At 43.6% G+C, this 13,318-nt stretch overlaps 1 protein-coding gene across 1 annotated transcript in view; it reads right to left on the bottom strand.

Annotated features, from left to right (window-relative positions):
- LOC124011565 (transcriptional regulator ATRX-like) overlaps positions 1–12,779 on the bottom strand; it is a 96,508-nt gene extending 83,729 nt beyond the window's left edge. Inside the window, 4 exon segments of the mRNA XM_046325022.1 lie at positions 2,989–3,069; positions 3,585–3,732; positions 5,216–5,310; positions 12,603–12,779. Of these exon segments, the coding sequence (XP_046180978.1) occupies positions 2,989–3,069; positions 3,585–3,732; positions 5,216–5,305 (319 nt within the window). The 5' untranslated portion in view covers positions 5,306–5,310; positions 12,603–12,779.
- Between the last annotated feature and the right edge of the window lie 539 nt (positions 12,780–13,318).

Here is a 13,318-nt window from a genome sequence, read left to right as displayed (position 1 = left end):
GCCCTATATAGTGCATTACTTTAGACCAGAGCCCTATTCCCTATATAGTGCATTACTTTAGACCAGAGCCCTATGCCCTATATAGTGCATTACTTTAGACCAGAGCCCTATGCCCTATATAGTGCACTACTTTAGACCAGAGCCCTATTCCCTATATAGTGCACTACCTTAGACCAGAGCCCTATTCCCTATATAGTGCACTACTTTAGACCAGAGCCCTATTCCCTATATAGTGCACTACTTTAGACCAGAGCCCTATTGCCTATATAGTGCACTACTTTAGACCAGAGCCCTATAGAACCCTATTCCCTATATAGTGCACTACTTTAGACCAGAGCCCTATGGAACCCTATTCCCTATATAGTGCACTACTTTAGACCAGAGCCCTATGGAACCCTATTCCCTATATAGTGCACTACTTTAGACCAGAGCCCTATGGAACCCTATTCCCTATATAGTGCACTACTTTAGACCAGAGCCCTATGGAACCCTATTCCCTATATAGTGCACTACTTTAGACCAGAGCCCTATTCCCTATATAGTGCACTACTTTAGACCAGAGCCCTATTCCCTATATAGTGCACTACTTTAGACCAGAGCCCTATGGAACCCTATTCCCTATATAGTGCACTACTTTAGACCAGAGCCCTATATCGTGCACTACTTTAGACCAGAGCCCTATATAGTGCACTACTTTAGACCAGAGCCCTATATAGTGCACTACTTTAGACCAGAGCCCTATATAGTGCACTACTTTAGACCAGAGCCCTATGGAACCCTATTCCCCTATATAGTGCACTACTTTAGACCAGAGCCCTATATAGTGCACTACTTTAGACCAGAGCCCTATATAGTGCACTACTTTAGACCAGAGCCCTATTCCCTATATAGTGCACTACTTTAGACCAGAGCCCTATTCCCTATATAGTGCACTACTTTAGACCAGAGCCCTATGGCTCCCTATATAGTGCACTACTTTAGACCAGAGCCCTATTCCCTATATAGTGGTACTACTATAGACCAGAGCCCTATTCCCTATATAGTGGTACTACTTTAGACCAGAGCACTATGGCACCCTATTCCCTTTATAGTGCACTACTATAGACCAGAGCCCTATGGAACCCTATTCCCTATATAGTGCACTACTTTAGACCAAAGCCCTATGGCACCCTATACCCTATATAGTGCACTACTTTAGACCAGAGCCCTATGGCTCCCTATATATTGCACTACTTTAGACCAGAGCCCTATTCCCTATATAGTACACTACTTTAGACCAGAGCCCTATGGCTCCCTATATAGTGCACTACTTTAGACCAGAGCCATATTCCCTATATAGTGCACTACTTTAGACCAGAGCCCTATGGCTCCCTATATAGTGCACTACTTTAGACCAGAGCCCTATGGCTCCCTATATAGTGCACTACTTTAGACCAGAGCCCTATGGCTCCCTATATAGTGCACTACTTTAGACCAGAGCCCTATGGAACCCTATATAGTGCACTACTTTAGACCAGAGCCCTATTCCCTATATAATGCACTACTTTAGACCAGAGCCCTATTCCCTATATAATGCACTACTTTAGACCAGAGCCCCATTCCCTATATAATGCACTACTTTAGACCAGAGCCCTATGGCTCCCTATATAGTGCACTACTTTAGACCAGAGCCCTATGGCTCCCTATATAGTGCACTACTTTAGACCAGAGCCCTATGGCTCCCTATATAGTGCACTACTTTAGACCAGAGCCCTATGGAACCCTATATAGTGCACTACTTTAGACCAGAGCCCTATTCCCTATATAGTGCACTACTTTAGACCAGAGCCCTATTCCCTATATAATGCACTACTTTAGACCAGAGCCCTATTCCCTATATAATGCACTACTTTAGACCAGAGCCCTATTCCCTATATAATGCACTACTTTAGACCAGAGCCCTATTCCCTATATAATGCACTACTTTAGACCAGAGCCCCATTCCCTATATAATGCACTACTTTAGACCAGAGCCCTATGGAACCCTATTCCCTATATAGTGCACTACTATAGACCAGAACCCTATTCCCTATATACTGCACTAATTTAGACCAGAGCCCTATATAGTGCACTACTATAGACCAGAGCCCTATTCCCTATATAGTGCACTACTTTAGACCAGAGCCCTATTCCCTATATAATGCACTACTTTAGACCAGAGCCCTATTCCCTATATAGTGCACTACTTTAGACCAGAGCCCTATTCCCTATATAGTGGTACTACTTTAGACCAGAGCCCTACTCCCTTTATAGTGCACTACTTTAGACCAGAGCCCTATGGAACCCTATTCCCTATATAGTGGTACTACTATAGACCAGAGCCCTATGGAACCCTATATAATCAAACAGTCCGTAGGTGTTTATATGACTATCCACTTGTTAGTAGTAGTGAGATATACACAGTGTGGAGACCAACCTGTGTTTTTGACTGAGGAGCCCCCCCTGGAGGGGGTCCCCCCTGTGTCTGTGTGGAGGCCAACCTGTGTTTTTGACTGAGGAGCCCCCCCTGGAGGGGGTCCCCCCTGTGTCTGTGTGGAGACCAACCTGTGTTTTTGACTGAGGAGCCCCCCCTGGAGGGGGTCCCCCCTGTGTCTGTGTGGAGACCAACCTGTGTTTTTGACTGAGGAGCTCCCCCTGGAGGGGGTCCCCCCTGTGTCTGTGTGGTGTGGAGACCAACCTGTGTTTTTGACTGAGGAGCCCCCCCTGGAGGGGGTCCCCCCTGTGTCTGTGTGGTGTGGAGACCAACCTGTGTTTTTGACTGAGGAGCCCCCCCTGGAGGGGGTCCCCCCTGTGTCTGTGTGGAGGCCATATCGGAGTACCTGTAACTGCATCCCAAATTGTAGGTATTTCGGGTATGCTAAACTAGTTTTATAGTATGTGAAATGTATAAATGGAGTATGATTTAAAGTAGGCCAGATTTTAGACATGGCCTGTGTGTGAGAGACAAACCTGTGTTTTTCCTTGAGAGGTCCAGCTTCATGGCTCCTCTGCTCTCCTTGTTGTCAGTCCCAGGCCGTACCACCAACACGCCTGAAGTAGAGGACAAGAACTTAATATGCATCCCAAATGGGACCCTATTCCCTATATAGTGCACTACTTTAGACCAGAGCCCTATGGAACCCTATTCCCTATATAGTGCACTACTTTGACCAGTCCTATTCCCTATAGAGTGCACTACTTTAGACCAGAGCCCTATGGAACCCTATTCCCTATATAGTGCACTACTTTGACCAGTCCTATTCCCTATAGAGTGCACTACTTTAGACCAGAGCCCGATTGCACCCTATTCCCTATATAGTGCACTACTTTAGACCGGGACTCATAACTCTCAACAAGTGCTCTTTCACCACCACATAAACCTTGAATATGAACTCAATACCTTTTTAAAAACATATATGAACAACAGTATTATCTACCTTGAACATCAACTCAGAATAGACCAACAACAATATTATCCACAAAGTGTAGAAATGCACCTTCTGGCTCCACAATGATATGAAGAGGCATTAAAACACGTTCTGGCCCCAGGTCGTGGTAGACCTTACCATCTGAGGGGTTGTCAGAGGCGCCATCTTCCTGTCCACTCTCGTCCGAGGTGTCAGACTCATTCCCTCCGGTGTGCTTGGCTGTAACAGCAGGCTTCCTCTTGGTGTGAGAAGAGGAGGGTCTCTCAGTCTCTGCTGAGCTCCCAGGCTGAGGAGTAAACAAGAGTCAACATGAGTCTAATGAAAAACCTCAGAATAGACCCTGAGTGATCGTCCTATTATCTGCTACAGAAGCTACAGTCCAGCTGTGTCCCAAATGGCACCCTATCTAGTGCACTACGTTCAACCAGCTCTGGTAAGACATTCATGAAGTTCACAGGTGGATACATCTGAAAAAGTGAGCAGGTAAATAGACAATCTGATGTTGACCTACCTCCTCCTCCTCCTCCTCCTCCATCTGGTCTGTAATCTGATGTTGACCGACCTACCTCCTCCTCCTCCATCTGGTCTGTAATCTGATGTTGACCTACCTCCTCCTCCTCCTCCTCCTCCATCTGGTCTGTAATCTGACGTTGACCTACCTCCTCCTCCTCCTCCTCCTCCATCTGGTCTGTAATCTGATGTTGACCTACCTCCTCCTCCTCCTCCTCCTCCTCCATCTGGTCTGTAATCTGATGTTGACCGACCTACCTCCTCCTCCATCTGGTCTGTAATCTGATGTTGACCTACCTCCTCCTCCTCCTCCTCCTCCTCCTCTAGGTCTGTAATCTGATGTTGACCTACCTCCTCCTCCTCCTCCTCTAGGTCTGTAATCTGATGTTGACCTACCTCCTCCTCCTCCATCTGGTCTGTAATCTGATGTTGACCGACCTACCTCCTCCTCCTCCTCCATCTGGTCTATAATCTGACGTTGACCTACCCCCTCCTCCTCCATCTGGTCTGTAATCTGACGTTGACCTACCCCCTCCTCCTCCATCTGGTCTGTAATCTGATGTTGACCGACCTACCTCCTCCTCCATCTGGTCTGTAATCTGATGTTGACCTACCCCCTCCTCCTCCATCTGGTCTGTAATCCGATGTTGACCTACCTCCTCCTCCTCCTCTAGGTCTGTAATCTGATGTTGACCTACCTCCTCCTCCTCCATCTGGTCTGTAATCTGATGTTGACCTACCCCCTCCTCCTCCTCCTCCTCTAGGTCTGTAATCTGATGTTGACCTACCCCCTCCTCCTCCTCCTCCTCCATCTGGTCTGTAATCTGATGTTGACCTACCTCCTCCTCCATCTGGTCTGTAATCTGATGTTGACCTACCCCCTCCTCCTCCTCCATCTGGTCTGTAATCTGATGTTGACCTACCTCCTCCTCCTCCATCTGGTCTGTAATCTGATGTTGACCTACCTCCTCCTCCTCCTCCTCCATCTGGTCTGTAATCTGATGTTGACCTACCCCCTCCTCCTCCTCCATCTGGTCTGTAATCTGATGTTGACTTACCTGGTCTGTAATCTGATGTTGACCTACCCCCTCCTCCTCCATCTGGTCTGTAATCTGATGTTGACCGACCTCCTCCATCTGGTCTGTAATCTGATGTTGACCTACCCCCTCCTCCTCCATCTGGTCTGTAAACTGATGTTGACCTACCCCCTCCTCCTCCTCCTCCTCCTCCATCTGGTCTGTAATCTGATGTTGACCTACCTCCTCCTCCTCCTTCTGGTCTGTAATCGGAAGATGATCTACTTCCTGCTCCATCATTTGGTCTGTAGATTCAGCTGAGGTTCTACTCATTTAACCTGCCAACAACAAGAAATCCCACTATTAGGTCGGAAATTAGACAATTTAAAAGGACGGGGGAGATGAAGAGCGGACTAAATTACCAGGTTAGAGGCTCTTTCCTTTTTGTAAGTAAAAGCAAAACAGATCTAGGACTTTGTCCCAAATGACACCCTGTTCCCTATGGCCCTGGTCAAATGGAGTGCACTATTTAGGGAATAGGGTGCGAATTCAGATGCAACACTAGATATAATGTTGGCTGTTAGAAACTAAGTTCACTAACAGCAAGGCTAGAATCTAAATTATAACTACTGTTAACTGTATTCAGTACAGAACTCAACAAGCAGCAGAGCAGCACCAATGGAGCAGCCCAACAGCACTAATGGAGCAGCCCAACAGCACTAATGGAGCAGCCCAACAGCACTAATGGAGCAGCCCAACAGCACTAATGGAGCAGCCCAGCAGCACTAATGGAGCAGCCCAGCAGCACTAATGGAGCAGCACCAACAGAGCAGCCCAGCAGCACCAACGGAGCAGCACTAATGGAGCAGCCCAGCAGCACCAATGGAGCAGCACTAATGGAGCAGCCCAGCAGCACTAATGGAGCAGCCCAGCAGCACTAATGGAGCAGCACTAATGGAGCAGCCCAGCAGCACTAATGGAGCAGTCCAGCAGCACCAATGGAGCAGACAGCAGCACCAATGGAGCAGACAGCAGCACTAATGGAGCAGCCCCGCAACACTAATGGAGCAGCCCAGCAGCACTAATGGGAGTTTGAGTGGAACTTTGGCTCTATTAAATTTGGACACGGGACCTAAATAAGCCAGATTAGCTAGGCCGACTGTTTCAACAAAAATCAGGCTTCCGCCATTGTTTCTATTGTGTGAACATGTGAAATTAGCAACCATGGGCAGTAACTAGATAGTTAAAATCAGATGTTATTTGTCACATGCTTTCGTGAACAACAGGTGTAGACTAACAGTGAAATGCTTCATCAACAACAGGTGTAGACTAACAGTGAAATGCTCCATAAACAACAGGTGTAGAAGCATTTCGCTACACTCGCATTAACATCTGCTAACCATGTGTATGTGACAACTAAATTTGATTTGATTTAGACTAACAGTGACATGCTGACTGACGGCCCTTCCCAACAATGAAGAGAAAGAAAATAGAGAAATAATAGAAAAGGGGAAAAAACATAATAAAAGTAATAAATACACAATGAGTAACCTGACTATATACACAGAGTACCAGTACTGAGTCAATGAGTAACCTGACTATATACACAGAGTACCAGTACTGAGTCAATGAGTAACCTGACTATATACACAGAGTACCAGTACTGAGTCAATGAGTAACCTGACTATATACACAGAGTACCAGTACTGAGTCAATGAGTAACCTGACTATATACACAGAGTACCAGTACTGAGTCAATGAGTAACCTGACTATATACACAGGGTACCAGTACTGAGTCAATGAGTAACCTGACTATATACACAGAGTACCAGTACTGAGTCAATGAGTACCTGACTATATACACAGAGTACAACAGTAAACCTGACTATATACACAGAGTACCAGTACTGAGTCAATGAGTAACCTGACTATATACACAGAGTACCAGTACTGAGTCAATGAGTAACCTGACTATATACACAGAGTACCAGTACTGAGTCAATGAGTAACCTGACTATATACACAGAGTACCAGTACTGAGTCAATGAGTAACCTGACTATATACACAGAGTACCAGTACTGAGTCAATGAGTAACCTGACTATATACACAGAGTACCAGTACTGAGTCAATGAGTAACCTGACTATATACACAGAGTACCAGTACTGAGTCAATGAGTAACCTGACTATATACACAGAGTACCAGTACTGAGTCAATGAGTAACCTGACTATATACACAGAGTACCAGTACTGAGTCAATGAGTAACCTGACTATATACACAGAGTACCAGTACTGAGTCAATGAGTAACCTGACTATATACACAGAGTACCAGTACTGAGTCAATGAGTAACCTGACTATATACACAGAGTACCAGTACTGAGTCAATGAGTAACCTGACTATATACACAGAGTACCAGTACTGAGTCAATGAGTAACCTGACTATATACACAGAGTACCAGTACTGAGTCAATGAGTAACCTGACTATATACACAGAGTACCAGTACTGAGTCAATGAGTAACCTGACTATATACACAGAGTACCAGTACTGAGTCAAGAGTAACCTGACTATATACACAGAGTACCAGTACTGAGTCAATGAGTAATACACTGACTATGATACACAGAGTACCAGTACTGAGTCAATGAGTAACCTGACTATATACACAGGGTACCAGTACTGAGTCAATGAGTAACCTGACTATATACACAGAGTACCAGTACTGAGTCAATGAGTAACCTGACTATATACACAGAGTACCAGTACTGAGTCAATGAGTAACCTGACTATATACACAGAGTACCACTGAGTCAATGAGTAACCTGACTATATACACAGAGTACCAGTACTGAGTCAATGAGTAACCTGACTATATACACAGAGTACCAGTACTGAGTCAATGAGTAACCTGACTATATACACAGAGTACTGAGTCAATGAGTAACCTGACTATATACACATAACCTGACTATATACACAGAGTACCAGTACTGAGTCAATGAGTAACCTGACTATATACACAGAGTACCAGTACTGAGTCAATGAGTAACCTGACTATATACACAGAGTACCAGTACTGAGTCAATGAGTAACCTGACTATATACACAGAGTACCAGTACTGAGTCAATGAGTAACCTGACTATATACACAGAGTACCAGTACTGAGTCAATGAGTAACCTGACTATATACACAGAGTACCAGTACTGAGTCAATGAGTAACCTGACTATATACACAGAGTACCAGTACTGAGTCAATGAGTAACCTGACTATATACACTGAGTCAATGAGTAACCTGACTATATACACAGAGTACCAGTACTGAGTCAATGAGTAACCTGACTATATACACAGAGTACCAGTACTGAGTCAATGAGTAACACTATATACACAGAGTACCACCAATGAGTAACCTGATATATACACAGAGTACCAGTACTGAGTCAATGAGTAACCTGACTATATACACAGAGTACCAGTACTGAGTCAATGAGTAACCTGACTATATACACAGAGTACCAGTACTGAGTCAATGAGTAACCTGACTATATACACAGAGTACCAGTACTGAGTCAATGAGTAACCTACCAGTACCACTGAGTCAATGAGTAACCTGACTATATACACAGAGTACCAGTACTGAGTCAATGAGTAACCTGACTATATACCAGTACAGAATGAGTAACCTGTATATACTGAGTCAATGAGTAACCTGACTATATACACAGAGTACCAGTACTGAGTCAATGAGTAACCTGACTATATACACAGGGTACCAGTATGACTATATACACAGAGTCACCAGTACCTGAGTCAACCTGACTATATACACAGACCAGTACTGAGTCAATGTACCAGTACTGAGTAACCTGACTATATACACAGAGTACCTGTACTGAGTCAATGAGTAACCTGACTATATACTACCAGTACTATCAATGAGTAACACAGAGTACCAGTACTGAGTCAATGAGTAACCTGACTATATACACAGAGTACCAGTACTGAGTCAATGAGTAACCTGACTATATACACAGAGTACCAGTACTGAGTCAATGAGTAACCTGACTATATACACAGAGTACCAGTACTGAGTCAATGAGTAACCTGACTATATACACAGAGTACCAGTACTGAGTCAATGAGTAACCTGACTATATACACAGTACTACTGAGTCAATGAGTAACCTGACTATATACACAGAGTACCAGTACTGAGTCAATGAGTAACCTGACTATATACACAGAGTACCAGTACTGAGTCAATGAGTAACCTGACTATATACACAGAGTACCAGTACTGAGTCAATGAGTAACCTGACTATATACACAGAGTACCAGTACTGAGTCAATGAGTAACCTGACTATATACACAGAGTACCAGTACTGAGTCAATGAGTAACCTGACTATATACACAGAGTACCAGTACTGAGTCAATGAGTAACCTGACTATATACACAGAGTACCAGTACTGAGTCAATGAGTAACCTGACTATATACACAGAGTACCAGTACTGAGTCAATGAGTAACCTGACTATATACACAGAGTACCAGTACTGAGTCAATGAGTAACCTGACTATATACACAGAGTACCTGTACAGTCAATGTAACCTGACTATATACACAGAGTACCAGTACTGAGTCAATGAGTAACCTGAACCTACCAGTACTGAGTCAATGAGTAACCTGACTATATACAGAGTACCAGTACTGAGTCAATGAGTAACCTGACTATATACACAGAGTACCAGTACTGAGTCAATGAGTAACCTGACTATATACACAGAGTACCAGTACTGAGTCAATGAGTAACCTGACTATATACACAGAGTACCAGTACTGAGTCAATGAGTAACCTGACTATATACACAGAGTACCTGTACTGAGTCAATGTAACCTGACTATATACACAGAGTACCTGTACTGAGTCAATGAGTAACCTGAGTACCAGTACTGAGTCAATGAGTAACCTGACTAGAGTACCAGTACTGAGTCAATGAGTAACCTGACTATATACACAGAGTACCAGTACAGTCAATGAGTAACCTGTATATACACAAGTACTGAGTCAATGAGTAACCTGCCTATATACACAGAGTACCTGTACTGAGTCAATGAGTAACCTGCCTATATACACAGAGTACCAGTACTGAGTCAATGAGTAACCTGACTATATACACAGAGTACCAGTACTGAGTCAATGAGTAACCTGACTATATACACAGAGTACCAGTACTGAGTCAATGAGTAACCTGACTATATACACAGAGTACCTGTACTGAGTCAATGAGTAACCTGCCTATATACACAGAGTACCAGTACTGAGTCAATGAGTAACCTGACTATATACACAGAGTACCAGTACTGAGTCAATGAGTAACCTGCCTATATACACAGAGTACCAGTACTGAGTCAATGAGTAACCTGCCTATATACACAGAGTACCAGTACTGAGTCAATGAGTAACCTGACTATATACACAGAGTACCTGTACTGAGTCAATGAGTAACCTGACTATATACACAGAGTATCAGTACTGAGTCAATGAGTAACCTGACTATATACACAGAGTACCAGTACTGAGTCAATGAGTAACCTGACTATATACACAGAGTATCAGTACTGAGTCAATGAGTAACCTGACTATATACACAGAGTACCAGTACTGAGTCAATGTGCAGGAGTATGAGGTAATAACATGGCTATATTCAAGGCGGCAGTTACCCTAGTGATCACAGCCGGTTGTGATACAACCTGGGATCGAACATGGGTCTGTAGTGACGCCTCTAGCACTGCGATGCAGTGCCTTATGTGCTGACCATGCGACGCGAGCAGTGAAAAATATATTTACACATTCTTGTTATTCAATCATTGCACCCACACTACTCGTGCACGTCATTTGAGTGTCTGTGTAGTTGGGCGCTAAAATAGAACTTGGTTCCATTTCTAATGATTGACATGCTGCAAATCCCGCCTCTCCTCATTGGTTTTTAGGAGCATTGAAAAGCTGAACTGAGGTCCACACTCCAGTCCAGTTGGTGGTAAAGCACCTTCAAGTTGGTTGCCAACCGCCATATAAAGTTCAAAGAAGAAGCCTGATGGAGGAGAGATGACTAGAAACAAACTTGGTTTACCCTTTTATGGGAGGATTCATTTGTCGGAGTAGAGGACCTTGTGCATTTCAGGTAAAATAACAACCCAATGTTTATATCCCAGGACAAATTAGCTAGCTAGCTACATTTCCATAAATGTTTAATGCTTTTCGACCTGTCCCCAAATTGATTCAGAGTTTGTTTTCATATTTTAACCTGCCTGTCCTGATCTCCTCTGGTGTGGGAGGACAACCTCAACATGCGGACGGTGTCTCATGTTAGACCGCTGCACCACTCAGGATCCCAAAACATAAGAATAAAGTGACTGATCAACAGTGGCCTAAGTGATTTTTTTCTAACTATTCATATTATTACTAAAGCAAACTAATGTTAGGTAACTATTTGGGCTAAAAATGCAGTTACAACAGTTCGTTTTAAAGAAAAATGGCCCGTGTGTGAGCGACCTAAAGGTTTAACTCCAGCATTATTTATTGACATTTTTCGTCAATGGTGCGAATGAATGAACTAACATGGACCTTGTCTGCTACAATTAATGCTTTCTGACATGAACAGAGTACAGAAATCAGGCAAACCGGAAGAAAAACATACTACAAAAACTGGGCATCTTCCCATCAAAGGCAAACTAACTAACCGGAGTGTCTGTGCACTAAGTCAACCTGACTCTTATCAAAACAGTTTAGACCCTTACCGAGAAATGCTGACTTACAAACCATTAACCAACAATGTTTTGGTTAACAACGTTTTAAGAAAATAAGAGTAAAATAAAATATCTAGTAAATAAACCACCTAAAAAAAGTGAAACAAGAACCAGGCGATATACAAGGTGTACCAGTATCGAGTCCATGTGGGGGGCTGCAGGTTAGTCGAGGTAAACAAACATTTAATATCTGATTTCACCTTTATTTAACCAGGTTGGCCAGTGGAGAACAAATTCTCATTTACAACTGGGACCTGATCAAGATAAAGCAAAGCAGTGAGACACACATGGAATAAACAGTCAATAACACAATAGAAAAGTGTGATCAAACTGTATATATACAAATCCAACATCTCTACAGTATGTCCACATTTCAGACATCAGATTCCCGGACAACCCTGCAGTGCCGTTTCAATGGTCCAGAGCATCCAGAGACATGCAACGAAATGCATCAGTTTATCCCCCTCGCCAGATGTCAGATCCCACATCAGTTAGCATGCTAGGTAGCTAGCTTATACATTCCGGGCCAAAACACAGCTGGAAATCGACCAAAACCCGCTGACATGTTTTGTTTTACAACCTTTTCCACAAAAAAAGACTAACTTAGTAATAGTGGTTGAGTTAGCTAGCTAGCTAGGTTATAAATCCTCCGTTATAACAGCAGTAGCCGGTTTCATAGTGTCGCTAGCTACGTTGGTACCGTGGGAAACCGAGCCGGTTCCGCTGCGTAACACCGGTACATCGCTAACGAGCCCAGAGCATCAATACAAAGATGCTAACGTTAGACACTGCTGTGAGGAAAAGATCATACCTACTGTACTCTTTTGTCATTTCTTGAATGACTGAGACACGTGTAGTTCTTGGCACGTCGTCCCGGAGATGTAAAACAGATAATTCTCAGTAATTTGTATTTTAGAAAAAAATGTGAATATTGAAGCAAACCTTTTTTTTTCAGTGGAGACAAAGCAAAGGCGCCATTTTACCGGATGGTTTGAGACGCACTAAAATGGCGCTTCTAGCCCAAATCCTATCTGGTTTCCTATTGGTTGTTGAGTCAGCTTTCTGATTGGCCAAATCCTTTTGAGAAGTTTACATAGGCTTAGTGTGAATCATATTCTCTCAATCTACTGGCGATTTGTTTTTTGTGTCCCACCTCTTTGCTCTGGTTTTTATTTTGGATTAATTCAGGGGAATGCCACATGGAAATGACACTGTTTTCTCTGATAATCTGAGCCTCATTCTGGTCTGTCTTGAATTCTAAAATTCTATTGCTCAGTAAACTCTATTGTGCTAGACTCTAAACTTTAGTCTATTGTGCTGCCAAACATATTCCCCACTCAGAGCCTGTCCTGTCCCCTCAGGTAGGCTAAACATATTCCACACTCAGAGCCTGTCCTGTCCCCTCAGGTAGGCCAACATATTCCCCACTCAGAGCCTGTCCTGTTCCCTCAGGTAGGCCTACGTATTCCCCACTCGGAACCTGTCCTGTCCCCTCAGGTAGGCTAAACATATTCCTCACGCAGAGCC

The sequence above is a fragment of the Oncorhynchus gorbuscha genome, linkage group LG23, assembly GCF_021184085.1.
Source record: "Oncorhynchus gorbuscha isolate QuinsamMale2020 ecotype Even-year linkage group LG23, OgorEven_v1.0, whole genome shotgun sequence".
Taxonomy (NCBI): domain Eukaryota; kingdom Metazoa; phylum Chordata; class Actinopteri; order Salmoniformes; family Salmonidae; genus Oncorhynchus; species Oncorhynchus gorbuscha.
This window is presented reverse-complemented; position numbering and strand designations above follow the sequence as displayed.